At 37.5% G+C, this 16,028-nt stretch overlaps 1 protein-coding gene across 1 annotated transcript in view; it reads left to right on the top strand.

Annotated features, from left to right (window-relative positions):
- Window positions 1-14,414, top strand: part of TRHDE (thyrotropin releasing hormone degrading enzyme) — a 205,435-nt gene extending 191,021 nt beyond the window's left edge. The window contains exons 16-19 of the mRNA XM_065654127.1: window positions 6,586-6,753; window positions 7,313-7,453; window positions 12,308-12,389; window positions 14,271-14,414. Coding sequence (XP_065510199.1) covers window positions 6,586-6,753; window positions 7,313-7,453; window positions 12,308-12,389; window positions 14,271-14,414 — 535 coding nt within the window. The remainder of the gene's footprint in view (window positions 1-6,585; window positions 6,754-7,312; window positions 7,454-12,307; window positions 12,390-14,270) is intronic.
- The last annotated feature ends 1,614 nt before the right edge of the window (window positions 14,415-16,028 follow it).

Raw genomic sequence — 16,028 nt, 5'->3', positions numbered from 1 at the left:
TACTAAATCTCCATACTTGTTTGTGCAAAATTTATATTTCTTCTGCAAGGAACAATGGATTCATGTCCATCCACCTGCCTAAATTGGCAGTGTGCTTACTTGGATGGACCGTTAACTACTCGATGGAAATGCCACTGGAAAAACAAATTGCACTGCAGGAGTGTACAGGAGACTGCAACATGTCTATAAATGAAACTATCCATAGATCTGAGGGAGTGATAAATAACAAATTACCAGTCACTAATTGAGATAATTTCAATGATGTCTGGCTTGCATGATAGAAAATCAAATGTTTTTCCAGACAAAGCATTTTTTCTTTCCTTCTCTTCTTCCTTTATTTCTCTCTCTAATGACTTGAGATATGTAATTTTGTTGCTTTTTTTACATGTGGCTACACTAATGCTACAGTCATGCAGCAACTTATAAATATGCTGAAGTTTAACTACCTTCATATTGTGGGAACATGGCCAATAGGTTAATTATTTTTGTTCGTTGCTTGGAAGAGGCACTAGCTTTTTTTCACGGGTTTGATGCCCACCAGCTATTTTTGGAAATTATTAGCAGCAAACATGAAAAATGGGAGTTATTTTAATTTTTTTCACACATGAGTGTCTGTTAAATGTAAAACAATAAAATGGATCCCTTCTTCTGTGTTCTCAACCCCTAGAAGTTTTAATTACTGAAAAATTTCAAGCATAGCTATTCATGCATTTTGAAATGTTACTGGAGCTTTGCCAGCTCATGTCAGCCAATGTTGCTGAAGCGATTTAACTAATTAATAGGTTGTTACAACATTTGAGTAGAAACTTGCACTCAAGTCGATTAAAGTGTTTAAGGAGGAAGAAAAACACTGTTGAGTGCATGAGTTAATCAAGGAGTTGGTGCTCTGAAAGACTATCTGGGGAGTATGTCTGAAAAGAGAGAAGATTTTGTCCTGTGAAAGACAAAACTGGGCTTTATGGGGCAGCTTGTTCAGATAGCATTTTTACCTCCTGAACTCTGTGTGTGATCACAATAAAATGATCCTATATGTAGTGATTATATCTTAGCAGTAATTAATTTGCAATCCTTAGACATTAGATAGATTTGTCTCAAATTTTTTCATTCAGGAATGATCTCTCCACAGCTCTGCAAAATGATTGAACAGAAAGGACCATATTTTTGTTGCAAAAACTGTCCAGAAAGGGCAAAACAACGCATATCTCTTCAGAGATCAGTCTCACAAAGAAGTGCTTAACTCACGACTCAGTCATTAAAATCAGTGTTGAAGAGCTTGAGGGTGCCAGTCGTGTGTTCAGTTGTGGGATATCTGCTATAGGGATGGAAAGGAGCAGTAGCAGTAACTATCATTTGGTGGATGATAAATTCTCAGCCTGCCTCGGTCAGAACCAGGCAATACCTGATGCTTGGAAGCACAGGACTGGGACCGAGGAGACCTGGCATCTGTTCATAACTTTGCCACAGACACCCTGAGTAGCCACATCCTCGGTTAATCCTTGGAACTGGTCTTAGAAAATAAACTTTGTGTTATAGCAGAATCTGTATTACACATGTGCCAACAAAGTACCAATACTTCATTGTCATTTCTTATCTGAGCCTTGTAACCTATTAAACAAGACTATAAATATAATCATCAAGAAAAACAGGCTTAGGTTAAATGTTAAATAGTTGCAAAAGTAAAGAATAATGTTTCTGATTAATTTTCTTTGTCAAATAATACCCTAAATGGTATTGAAATTTGTCACTTAATCAAAGAACTGTCTAAACTGTGTGCAATTACATTTTAAAAAATTAGAACACAATTTGCCCAGAAGATAAATAATTATGGTCCAATTTTATAAGTGTATCTCCAATTGTTAGAACGTACTTTAAATAGGAGCAAGTATGTACCAATTAATTATAACTTAGAAGATTATTCTTAGCTCATTGTAGAGCTTTATTATTCACTCTTGAAAAAAAAAAATCCCTGTAAAGCCACAGCACGATTTTAATTAATTTTTTCTAGCTGTTTCATTTTTAACTTTTTTCCCAAAGTGTTTAATTTTTAAACATGAGCTCTGCTAGCTACATATTTCATTCTCACCATCATATCTCTTAAGCAAGAAAAATAAAGTTAAATAAATTGGATCAGTATTCAAATAAAAACCATTTAAAATGATGCTTTCAAAAGTTAATCTTTATCTTTATTCTTCTGAAGTATCCATCAGTCATGTTAACTCTTTAAAAATGAGAGCAGCCTTGAAGGCCCAGATGAGGTTTACTATAACAAAGGGATACATTTTGCAGTGTTACTACCTAAACAGTACTGAAACAATGGTAATTTTATCCACTTGATTCAGTTAATACAGGGGGCAAACATTCCACATGCTGATCTATTGCCTTGAAAGTGCAATTTTAGAACAACATGCTCCATGAAGGTATAAAATTAAAAAATCTGTAGACTAGGGAGATTTCACATGTTTAGATAACAATGAAATACAGGCCCATATTGACTGGAGGAGAGAGAAAGCAGAAATCCCCACAAATTGGAAAAATTCAATTAGAGGGCTCTCTGTTGAGACAATAGTCAAAAATAAATTACTTGGGGCATATTCGCATTTTCATAAACTATTTCCATTTCCGCAAGAAAAACCCCTGTCTACAGTCCTGATTACAAGCCTTTCACAGGAGTTACTTGTAGCTTTTTATAGCTGAAAGTTTTGTAGTTTCTGGAGGTAAGCCTTTGAAAATTGGTATTTGTTTTGATGTCATGGTTTGTAGGGGCTGATTATTTTCATGTTAGCCTAGTGACTTAGCTTATACAGACCTAAAACCTTTCCTGGAGCAATTGGTTGGGTGATATTGAGTAGTTCTGCTGCAACACTGCAGGTATGCTGTTACTGATTTGGTGGCAATAGAGTTGTCATAGCAAGAAGCCTGATGACATTTAGGCTATAGGCATGGGATCAGTGCCACCACTTAAGTTTTAAGTCCTCCTTCCTTCCCAGAAGATGCAAATGATGCTGTGGTTACTGATTGCACTGCTGCTAAAATATCTACTGTTGGCACTTTGAATGTAAAAGGTGGAGTAGCTGGGAAAGCCCATTGAATTTATATGTTTTACTGTAAATTTAACAAATGTAAACCTCACAATTGAGGAATGCTGAGCTTTCTGGGGTTAGACATCTATTTCTAGGCACCTCTGCTGCTGACTATACTACCTAAACACAGAGTGACAGTCCTTTCAGCATACAGTTTCTACCTGAATTAATGAGGCAATCAACTAAAAAAGAATTACCTTTTCCAGATGCCTTATAGTTCCTTAGAGCATCTGTTGGCTGGGTTGTATCTCCTGCAGTAAACCAAAGATAATATTTCTGCCAGCAAAGCTACGCAGGAACTACATGTGCTTCTAAAAAAATTAAGTGTTTGTGTGTCAAGATATAAAGTCCTTCCTTCATTGAAACAAGACTTGACTGGGTTCAGTTTATCTTCGTATTCAGATATCATGTGATAGGACAGATTCCAGGCAACAGGTCGGATTGTTTGGTCCCATGGTCAGGACTGCATGTCTTAGTCTTTTTGATTTAGCCTGTGTTCTTATGGCTGCTGTCAGTGTATTAAATCCCAAATTAAAAGCGGAAAAAGACATAGGCTGGTAAGGAGGTTGTACTTTAAGGACAAATAACCTGGTGTATCACAAAATCAAGACACAATGATAATATAACTTTCATGTTGTATGCAGTGTATGCGTATATGGCTATGTATTCATGTTACTGTAAGTCCTGACCCAAAGTTTTGAGAGAGTTGCAGTTATCTAGAAAACTTTGTCTCATTTTTAATTTAAGCCAGCAGAAAGGCAGCACCTAACTATCTGCCCCATTAATTTTACTGTATTTTGATTTCTTGTGTTTAAATATGTAGTCTTAATTTTCTGTAATAGACTCAATTATATGCAGTTTCCTTTGGATGCACTTTTTGAAAGGAAGGTTAAATGGGGGAAAAATAAACTGTTGATATTCATTAATGTTTGAAATATTGTAACAGGGGCTTAATGATAGACTTTCAAGGAAGAAGTACAAATTCCATTACAGTGAAATGGAAATCAAGGAGTAGCTCACGTGGATAATTCTGTAAATGTCAACTAAACTCACATTTTACTAACGTTAACTCAATATCTGAAAATCAAAACTCAGTAGTATGGAAAGGCTGGTGAAAGTGATATAACAACTTTTTTCTTCACTGCCCATGTATGTTTAAACACTATTTATTTTAGTGGATCCGGTCAGCTTTAAGCATTTTCTGTTTTCATTGGTCAGGGCATAGCAGTTCTATAGGCACAACAGAAGCAGTTGCATAGACCATACTTAAGCCAAAACCTACTGATCCTGGGTAAGTCTGAAGAGAGTTACTAACTTTTTTCAGTGCAAGCCAAGCTTTTTAGGACATTTGAATGCTGAAGGAAAAAAAAAAAAAGGCAGTAGGAAGCATCAAAGGGGAAGAACTGTGAACCCTGCATCTATGTGTTGGTGACATGTAGGAATTGCTTGAGCTATGTGGTCATAACCATAGCAATGCTAATTCAGGACAGGCATGTTCACATGCAGTGATTTGCTGGTGGGAGGAGAAGAAACAATAAGATCTTGAGCCATGCCAAGATCTGCACTGTCTCACCAATCTTCCCTGGTCAGAAGGAAGGAGTTCAGGGCAGAGATGAGACATTTTGCTTTAGGAGGCAATATTGCTGGTGTTTGCTGCGCATAGTTAAAAGTTTCATATTCCTAGCAACTTTTAAATGGATTACGTTTCTCTTGACTACACTTTCGGTTTTGCTTTGGAGAGTTTACTCCTGAATAAATGTCTGGGTTTGTCTGCATCAAATGCAAAATACCTCAGCTCTAGTCAAGACAGCCCTTTGTGGTTCTGTTAGCATGGGACTCTGCTAAAAATTCGCCAAGCAGCAGTGGTATTCTGAGCCATGTCAGCTCAGCAGAAGCAAAATTAATGTGACTGTCTGCATCTAAACCTGCAGATACACCTTCTGAGCTGATGGCAACACTCACCAGAGAACACAAATAAAGCTTCAACCTCAAGACTTTTTTACTACTCAGAAAAAGCATAACAGAAAAGCAGTAGGCATTAATTCCCCTAAGTTCTTGAGCTGGTAGGAGGAGTAGTGCACTTTCCCCCCAGTTTTTATTTAATTTAGCTACTTATTCCTTTCATTCTTTTTCTCAAGAAACCATCACAGCTGTTGGGACCAGCTAACCTCATAGAGGCAACAAGAGTTTTTAACTCTTCACAGTGATGAATATATGGTTTCTGAAGTACTGAAGAGGAACCAAAACTTTGAAATGCTAAAAAGCCACACTGGTTTCATTTGCAGGGACTCAGACATGGCCAAAGAGATTAGATGGTTTTCTTACAAAAACATTCATCACTGAGCCTGACAACAGACAAATTCAGTGGAAGGAAGATTTTTTTCCCTGAAGAATGAATAGATGAGACAAAAAGAACCTGTTTGGTTCTTGACTGGGATAACACTGTCTATGGTATAAGACTTTGGTACAAGTCTTAGAATAAAGTCATGATGTAACCTTTTCTTTCAGTGTTGATTTTATATCAAATTTTACAGAGGCCATTTCATTCTTTGTTCCACTGTATTACTGCCCAAACAGTAAGGTCTTGCATAGGAAGTTCCAGCGATGTTTCAGCCCAACTAGAGAATTGTGTTTTGGTATAATTTTTACCAACCAAAAAAGGGCAATACTGCAAACCAGAAATGTATTCCTCTGAGAAACATCTATGTTTATCTGCAGGAATGCCCTTTAGCTCACAAGTGTTTCAGCTTCTTTGCTTGTATAGGAAACGTAAGCAGGGTAGGAAATTGAAAGCCCAGCTGAGATCTTTTTAGAAGAAAATGGTACATATGCACATCCTATACTAGGTCTGAATTTGGTGTCAAGAAGCTTTCATTTAACTGTAATCTGAGTTTATATATAATCACAGTTCACAAGTATTGTATGGCATAGCTGGTTTTGCACGCTGAAAAAAATAAACAGATCTTTCTATTTTCTTCACTCCTGAAAATACCATTTTTAAGTAGCATAATCTCAGCACATCCTTCTTTACTTGTGTGTTACTATATGAAGATGGAACACTTTACAGCACAAGCAAGTAGAAGCTTCTGGCTGATCAGCTCCCATTCTAAAATCTCAGTACTAAGGACAAGATGAGGAGATTTGGCTCAGAGCCCAGCAACAGAGCGATAAGATCCTGTGCTAATTTGGAAAGCTTATGTTACCTGTCCTGCAGGTTATGTGGCACATTATGTGTTGATGAACTGGATGACCATAATTTATAGGCTCCTGACAACGTGACAGTGTTATGAAAAGAATGGCAAGCATGTGTTACTCATTAGAAAATCCATTAGGATATCCTGGAAGATTTTGGTGGCACTAACGAGATGCAAATGTACTTTTCCCAAGAAAGATTACTGTTGCACTTTAATTTTGGAGTCTCATCAATGTAGTGATGTTCCTCCTTTGTTTCCAGTATCAGAAGGCTGCTTCTTTATAAGAATGCCATTACTGATTTCTTTTGCAGAATCCCACTCAATGTGAGAGACATTGTCTACTGTACAGGAGTTTCACTGATGGATGAAGATGTCTGGGAGTTCATTTGGATGAAATTTCATTCTACCACAGCAGTGTCTGAGAAGAAAATATTATTAGAAGCCTTAACTTGCAGTGATGACAGAAACTTGCTCAACAGGTACACAAATATTATATACCTGTATCTGACTGCAACCAATAGTCACTTCAACATTTATGGATTATCACTTGAGCTTTGGAATAAATGAAAGAACTTCACTTTGTCTGTTTAAACTGTGTTATGTTTTTGCATTAATGCATGTGAAAATTGACACGTATTATGTCTTTTGACCTGCAAATTTTCCTGTGTTCATTGGAAATGTTAGAAATCCTATAATAATTGGTATTATTTTTTGTTAGCGTACCCTTAATTTAAATGTATTGACCAGTCTGGTCTTACTCATTTCATAAAAATGTACATGTGAAGTTCCACTCAGCTTTAGTGAAATCCTTTTACACCAAGATTTTTCTGATTCATAAATGTGTCTGTGTCTGGTCTTTGGAATAATAGAAATAAACCACTAAACTCACTTGAAGAGTTAAACGAACAATTTGACAGTGGGTTTTTTTTGTTTGGTTGGTTGGTTTTCTCAGAGTTTTCTGAGAGTTTTCGCATGTGCTGGTTTTAGACTATGTGTTGGTGAAACTAAATAGGACTTTTTTCTTGTTTCTCCCAACAGACTTCTGAATTTGTCTCTCAACTCAGAAGTTGTCCTGGATCAGGATGCTATTGATGTGATAATCCACGTAGCTCGAAATCCACATGGAAGGGATCTTGCCTGGAAGTTTTTCAGAGGAAAATGGAAAATATTAAATGCTAGGTAAAGATAAAAAGTCCAAATTTATTTTCATTTTCTTATTTTGCTGTAATTCATGTAAGTATTGTAGATGTATGCATTTGTTTAAGTTCCTGAATCTAGTCCCTTCTCTTTTAATCCATAAATAGAGATGTCTCTAAATATGAAATATATACATATGAGTCATAAATGCATTTATTCATGGATTATCACACGTATGCATAGAAACATTTATCTCTTAGCGGTCATCTGTATATATATCTATTATTGTATTGTGTCTGCACTTATGATAATGAATTCTATCTATATGTCAAGTGCTGCAGTTCTACTTTTACATAGATAAAAAAGCAGCAGTTCCCAAAGGAATTTTACTGACAAATTATCTTTTCAAGAACATCATTTCAACTGTGGAAAAAACCACCAAAACCTTTTTGAAACATTTCCGTTTTCAAAAGGATGCTAGTAGAGTGTCATCCCCTTTCCTTCCACTCTGTGTTTCAAGTGAGTTACAAGTAATAGAAGAGCAACATTTTGAATTAAAAATAGATGAACAGGAAGGAGACAGGGTTGTTCCTTATATCTGCTTCTCTTTCTCTTTGAACAAGTGCTACATGCTCCTACTCAGAAGCCCAGTCAACATTTTAAAATCCTTTTTGATGAAGATTTTGATATTAATTCAAGGAGTGAGAAATTTCTTTAGATCTTTAGGGACAGCCTGAGGGTCTGAAAGATTTCACAGCAGCTCATCTGATACTGACAGATTAGAAGGGACCACAACGCCTATGAAATTCAAGTTCTTAAAGGCAGGTGTCCGAGAACTTCAGACACCCCATGCCAGGCCACTCCCTTGGTGTTGGCAGAAAAATATTGGGGTTCTGTTCCATTCTGGACTTCTGAGGAGCCATCTAGCGTACCACAGAATATTTGAAGTGGTGTTTTTAAGATGCTGTATTTAAGCAACTAAATCCTGGTGCCTAATGAATATAGGTAAAAACTTACTGTAAGTTTCACAGCATCAAAAGAAGAGTCAAAGAAATTCAGAGACTGTGCAACCTTCCTAAAGACTCAAAAAGTTGTTCATGCTGGTTTGGATAATACTTTATAGCATAGTGGGATTTTAGAAAAACTTCAGCTGAGAAAATAGTTTTGAGCTGGAACTGGTTTTGGAAGTTCATATTGCAGGAGCATACTTTTTGAAATCTTTAAGAGTGCTGAAGAGTTTAAAAATTAAGAATCCTCTGCTTCTGGTATGATTATTCCAGGAACTGGACTTCTACACAGAAAGTGGATGGCAGACCCATTACTATTTAACAACCCAGTAGAGTTAGTTATGCTCTGGATAGCAAATAATTTTTCAGGTTGCTCCAGGGATTTTTACAGAGTTTTGGTATAAATCTGTCAAAATGTATATTGCTACAAACACATATGCAGAAGTTATGTCCTGCCTTAGGAAGTACGTTCATCTGAAAACCTAGCTAATACCTGTGATTTTAGACATGGACAATAGCAAACTATGTCATGTGCCATTTTTTTGGGGATGTAATTTTAAATAGCTTAACTTCACTTAAAATTTGAATTTTATTTATCTCACTTGCTTGGAATGCATCACTGTGTTATCTGAGTTCCTAATAACCAGCAAGACCTCATGAGAAACCTGTTATTGTCCTTTTTTAATGAGAAAATAGCAGAGAGTCCGTCTCTTTGCCCAGCACTGAGTTTATCTGCAAGCAGTTTGATCTCCAAACACAAGCCAGAGCCACCAAAAGGATTGTAGAAGTTGGATTTTTCTGGAAGGGCCATGCAGTTAAGTTTTTATCAAACACCAAAAGATTAAGTGCAGTTGAATGAAATCATTCATGCAACCTATGCATATGTGATCTATATTCAACATAACTGTTTGTAATTATAGATTAAAACCTTTTAAGAGAGACTTTGAGAGGGTGGAATTAGTCTAACACCTTGAACCTTAATGTTCAGTGAAAGAGTGACATGATAGAATGCAAAATTAGGCTTCTGATTTGAGCTTGCCGCACTAGTACATTTTTAAAATAAAAGCTTTATTGCGGAATTATAGTTCAAATGTTCTCTGTCCCAAGGCACATTTTTCTACAATTATAATTTATTATTTAATTTTATTTAAAATTAAAATACTTTGCACGAAACGTTAATTTAATAAAGAGATATCTCAATGGTATTTTCCATTAGATTTATTATAAAAGGTGTTGACATTTGAGATAGTAATATGAAATAGCTGAGGGTGATTAAATTATACTATAACACTGTTTCCTCAGACTTTAAAACACAGCATGTCAAAAAGCTAGAATGCCAACAAAATATTGTTATTCCTTTAGATTTTTACAGTATGCTTGCATTGACATTGTCCAGAAGATATTGATAGTGTAAAAAGTCTTCAAAATCACTCATATCCCATTTACAAAGGTGACTTAGAAATTAAGGTGCCTAAGAAGTCTTTTGGAAGAAATCCATGTGACTAAGACTGCTAAAATTCTGAAAAAGAGAACTGAAAATACTATGCTTAAATTCCTGTTACATGAGCATGCACTACCTTCACTCCTAAATCATTTTGAGTGTGTATGCACATGTGTGTCTGTGTGTGGAAATATAATCCAAGAGCTACCTGGAAGGATTCCTTCATTCTCAAGTGCTGAATCATTTGTCAGCATTTGGGAATTTAACAGTATTTGGGAAGCCATTTATATCTGTCCAAACTAAATGGACTATGCTGCCTCTAAAGATGAGTCCACACAAGTGCAAAGCCTGTACAAATGTGAGGCCCTAGAGGTTTATGTCCCCAGAAGAAGCAGGTGGAGAGCCCAGGACTCCAGGGAGCTCAGGCATGTAAGGTCCTGGTTCTGCAATGCTGTTGTCTTTCCTGTGGAAGGTGGGAAGACTGATACTTGCAAGATGACACACTTTTCCTATTTATTCTTATGTTTCACACCTGCAAAATACTATTTTTGTAGAATTTTTGCCAGCAGTGCCCATTTTGAAATTGCTGTTAGTGGCTGAATTTTTACTAAGTATGCATAATGGGCAGTAATCAGCACAGATATTCAGGAAGGCATCATTTTCAATGGAAGGAATTCTGCTACTTTTTGTTTGCACTCTACAATACAGACTGCAAGAAAAATAAAATCCCTGCAGCTGTTTTTATGAGGTTGCTTCTGTAAAGTGGATTGGTAACCTCGTCAAAAGACCCCATCAAGAGGAGCTTCCAGTTTTCCAAGCAGTCATTTATGAGGCTAAGATGAGACTGTAATAATAAGGGGCTTTGTTAGAAAGCCTAAGCGTGCTTAAAGGACCATGAAATTCATACTTCCCATAGGAGGTATTTGCCTCTGAATTTTTGTATATGTCAATGTGACTGAAGTTTAGGAAAAGAGATGTACTTGCTGAAATATCCATGAATAATTCAGTTATTAGTGGTCAGAGAGTAGGGTTTTTGATACCTGTAACTGTGTTTCCCCTCACACAAGCTCAAGGTAGCAAGACGACACAGTGTACACCTTCCCTAAGACAGAACCTTCTCAAAGAAAACCCAGTTCTCTTCCCACTCCCTCTTTCTATCCCTCTTCCTTTCTCCCTTTTGAAAGGACTATGTCTTACAGTACCTAAGCATTTAAAGGTAATTAATTTAGGATTAATAGAAGCAGAACAGAAAGCTGTGACTGTGCTAGTTCATTTCACTTTGAATTTTGACTTCTTCCTCTAAATCAGTTTGTAAAAGTAGGGTATGAACTGAATTGTTCCCCCAGATAAACTTAATTGCAGTGAAGTCTATTAGTATTACTTACACATGTCTGACAGGAGAGCTGGATTCCCTATCTTAAAAACAGTCATGTTCAGATTAGCTAGATACTGCTTTAGACATATGTGCAGATAAAGATAGAGATAACTATTTGTCAAGTGCCTTTTTCGTATGCTGTATGACATCTCACTTGAACAAAAGCATTACTTTCGGTTTCCAGTGGAATTATATTCTGCATGCTAGAGACTTTGGGAAAAAAAAGGAAAAAAACCCCGTCAAAATATTCGAACATGGAATGCAAAACTTCAGGAGTAGTTTGGTTAATCGTATAAGTGATGTAGATGCTGTACTTGGGGGACTGAAAGAAAACTTGTGGAAAAGCAAGTGGAACAGCAGGATTTGAATGATCAGTTTCAAAGCAACTACCTGCAGAAGGTCATTGTTCCCTGCTGCTGAATATCCTACCCTTTAAATATTCCTTGCCCATGCTTTCACATTTTCATTCCAGGTTGGTTCTTTGAAGATGCTACATCGTGGCCCAGGGGATTATTTTAGCAGTATTATTCTCTATCAGTATTATTTATTTTAATTATCAGGTACTGGAACAAGAAAATTTGATTCAGTTCACTTGTTGTGAGGCTGTTTGTAATGTAGATGAGGTGGATGAATACAAAATGCAAAGAAGGCTGCAGCACTTCAAAAAGTCTGTTTTAATGGTACAGCTAGAAGAGTTCCTCAGAATACTTCTCCATAGTTGCTGCTCTGCTCTTTCTTTGGTGTCTGTATTTTGAGCTGCTTGGTGTCATTACATGGAAAGCTGTTTCATTAAGCGTGAGGTGGTGTTGTGGTTTGGCCCTCTCATCCTCCGGAGCTCTCATCTACAGCTGTGGTTAAGCCCATTCTGCTTAGTAGCATCCGACTAAAAGGCAACTACAAAAAGCTCAGCCTAGAAGAAGGTCTCAGTCCAGTGTCTGGTTCCAGTGCTATTCTCTTGGATCCCCAGAATTGGTCCCACGTCTTCTCCCTTGCTTACAGAAGACTGCTTTCTAATTTTCAATTGGCCTAGCACTTGCACTAACTCTCTGTGCATCTTCTTTTTGCCCTTGCAGGTACGGAGAAGCCTTATTTATGAATTCGAAGCTTATCAGTGGGGTCACAGAATTCCTCAATACCGAAGAAGAACTAAGAGAGGTAATTTTTAAATTAGTCTCAGCACGTGAGGCTATATCTTTTCTAAGCAGAGAGCAGGGCAGGAGGAATAAGGTGTCTGTTGTCCAGGAAGTCTGCTTGCTCAGCTGGAGTCACAGGCCCATGCTGCAGCTGGGTGACATGAGGATGAGGAGCAGGTTGCAAAGGCATCTGAGTGCATACAGGTGGTGTCAGGAGGTGGGAAGTGCAGGAACTTCTCTGTGCTTGGCTGGATATGTAGGTTCGTTTTTTTGTCTCTTGACTATTGGTTTAGAAACTAAACGTGAGAGCTTTCTATCCGTATTAGTTTATGCTGCAGAGGACAGCCCTAGAAAAGCCCAGCGTTGAAAGTAGAAGCTGTCCGTGCCTTCTCTGTTTTTCTTTTGTGTGCAGTATTTCCATATGAGAAAAGCTGTTAACCTTATATTCTGGCCAAATGACACCACAATAATTTGTTCTAAATGCTAAGTACTTCTTATTTAGATTGCAAAGATTTCTCATTTTAACTTAACACCTGCCCTGACTGAGGTAGTTGTGTGGTTGTGTTATGCTTGGCTTAGCAGCTGCTTGACATTACTGCAAATGGATCAAATTATTCTTATGCAGCATAATCACCATTAATTGAACTCTGATTGTGCTATGCTATTTTCTGTCCAACCATTTGTCTGCACTGAAGTCTAGTGGCCTCAGGAATTTAGGGAAGAGCTGCAGCTGGTTTCCTCAAATCTACCCAGGCAGGAAGGGCAGTGCTGGCCAGATTCAAGTATCCACCCTGCACAAGGAAGCTCTCTGTACTCTTAGTTTCTACCTCCATGATAGTATTGATGGGCTGCCTGTTTATACATCTAAAAGAAACTGGCCTTGTAAATATTTTGGTATAAAAAGTACAGAGATCAGGTAAAGTCTGGTTTTGATAGTTTCCAGGTCCCTCCCATGCCTTTAGCTATGATGGGAATGAGACAGATGCAAGATCAGGCTTTACAGTTTTGAGCCCATGCAAAAAGAGATTTTGTTGGAAGTTAGATTTAAATAAACAAGGTGAATTTGCTGTCACCAAGAAGCAAAAGTTATCTAGTTATGACTAAGTGTGGCTAAAAGCACCTAATTTTAAGCAAGTTGACATAACCAGCAACATATTGTGCAGATCAGCCTTGCAGTTCTCATTTAAAAAGAACAGTAATTCAAAGCAAACCAGTGTCATTGGCTATAATAATCCAGGTAACAGTGGTATAATATGAGTATTTGGAAGAACAGTGCAGGGCCCTTTTCAGTCTGCTGAGAAAAGATCAAAGATTTCTCATAAAGGAAGGAATCTGTTTGAGGCATTCAAAGATTGTCAAATGAGTGCCCACTTGCTATTTTGCCATTCTCTTCCCACTGTAACCATCCCTTTCTTTTCTAAACAACCAACTTGTATTACAGCATCAGAAGTGTTCTGCAAATCAAAAGAAAATAAATTTGTTATGAATGTTGATAAAACGAAAGGGCATCAGGGCTGCCTTCTGCTGATATTTGCATATAAACCTGAATTAGAAGCATTTCCAGTGCTCCCAGTTTGGTTTCTTCAGTAGAAATAAAAGTTTAGAGCAGCCCAGCTGTTTTCACATTGCATCAGATGGGCTGCAGGAGAGAAGGAGGAAATTATATTAATGGGATCCGGCACTGACATGTCAATATCTTCCAGTGCAATGTAAAGCAATTGCATCATATAATTGACAGTCTGCTGTCTTATTACATTTCCTATTAAATCTTTCTGCACAGCACTACATTTACTTCAACAGTGATCATGGAGGTTGGCCCTAAATGCCTGACTTGTTTTTGTGCACTGGAAAAATTTACTTTCTTTACTTCCTGCAAATTTAACCTGTTAACTTGTATTTCCAGCTAAAGAACTTTATAAAGACTTACGAAGGGGGAGCTGCTGCCTCTTTCTCCCGTGCCGTGGAAACAGTGGAAGCCAATGTGCGGTGGCAAAAGCTTTATAAGGAAGAACTATTCCAGTGGCTAAGAAAATCCTTGACACACTGATCTGTCTTTCCAGCTGACCATTTAACTTGAAGCTCTGCAAGAGGAAGAGGAGACATTTTAAAAGATTTCAACATTAAAATCATGAAGACAAGATCAGATTGATGAAGACAAGATCAGATTGCAGGAAGAAGGGGGTTTTTCCTTTTCCTTTTTTTTTATTGTGGGATTTTTTTTACACTGGGCTCTTGTGAAATTGTCAAGCAGCTTTTCAGAAGAGAAGATCATGAATGCTTGTGAAATCCAGTCCTCAATGTACACAACCAAACATAATATTAAGTGGTGCATGTAAATGTTGAAGAGAAACAAACAAAAAAACCCTTCAGAGACTATTTTGTGCATGCTTGTACCGTCCCTGCCTGTATCCTAGCATGCTTATGTATAACAGCTGCATTTTGTGTGTGAGTTCAGTTACATCAAAGGTGGGCATTATACAAAGCACAAAGACTATCTACAACTATCAGTGTTGCAATGAACAAAAGAAGGAAAAGGAAATGCAGAAGACTTCCATCTTGGGGCAGTATGAGATGTAAAGTCACCTTTCCCGCTAGCTGACAATTAGTCTATCACTCAGATTGTCTCTTAATGATTACAAAGATGCCAGATCATTTTTTTGAGTTGCAAGTTGTTGTATCTGCAGATTCTGTATTCCCATATTTAAATAAGCTGCATACAGAGAGAGAGAGGAGAGAGATAAAAGGGGAGCGAGAGAGAGAAAACAAGAATGAGAGAAAAGGACATTATCCATGCAATATAATTATACACATTTATTCACTGCCGATCAGTGGAACAGTGTAGTTTTAGTTGTGAACGTATGCAGTGTTGGAGGGGAGCTCTGCACTGATTGCACAGAACCACCTCTTCTCATCAGTTTTACAAGGCAGTAGTATCCATGATGGGTCACCCAACCTGTGCAGCAGTAAGTTATGCAGCTTATAGTGCACAAATATTATAAATAAACATAATATTAAAATGGAAATTAGCAAAAAGGGAGAATATCTTGCATATAAAGACATAAAATTACCCAAGAGGGTTGTCTTGCATGTGGTAGACCAGCCTCTGTAATGATTTTTTGTGACAGACAAGTCAGATAATCTCTGGGGTCCAAACATGAGATGCAACTTTTATGCCAACTTAGAAAAGTGAAATATGGAGAAAGAGAGTGTCTCTGTGTGTGTGTTTATCTGTTTCTTTGTGTTTCACTTAGTCTGTTCTAGATGAATGACACTTCCTTAGTTTGTTTCTTTTTTCTCAATCCTTAAACGGAAAAATCAGTGATACAGTGATACAGTGCTACTTCTGTAATGACTGTCTGCACCATTGTGCCAAGTGTTGAGGATAAAACTGATGGGGGACAAATACTCTCCCATTTCTATGCTGTGGAGAAAAAACCCCACAAAACTACAGGGAGATTGCAGCAGTTTCAGGGGAGGAATGTAGATGTATGACTGTGTTTCTTTATCCCATCCCAACCTATCACAACCATCTGACCACATCATGGCCCTGTACATTGGGAACATGTGGCCAGCCAAAGCAGAGAAGAGCCATTTTATCTGGTTGTTTCCTTCACAGAGTGTGGAAGTTACCAACACTCCTCATGGTTGCAGTTGCTTATCC

Source organism: Caloenas nicobarica, chromosome 1 (genome assembly GCF_036013445.1).
Source record: "Caloenas nicobarica isolate bCalNic1 chromosome 1, bCalNic1.hap1, whole genome shotgun sequence".
Taxonomy (NCBI): domain Eukaryota; kingdom Metazoa; phylum Chordata; class Aves; order Columbiformes; family Columbidae; genus Caloenas; species Caloenas nicobarica.
The sequence above is the reverse complement of the archived record's forward strand: the minus strand, read 5'-3'. Positions and strand labels throughout refer to the sequence as shown.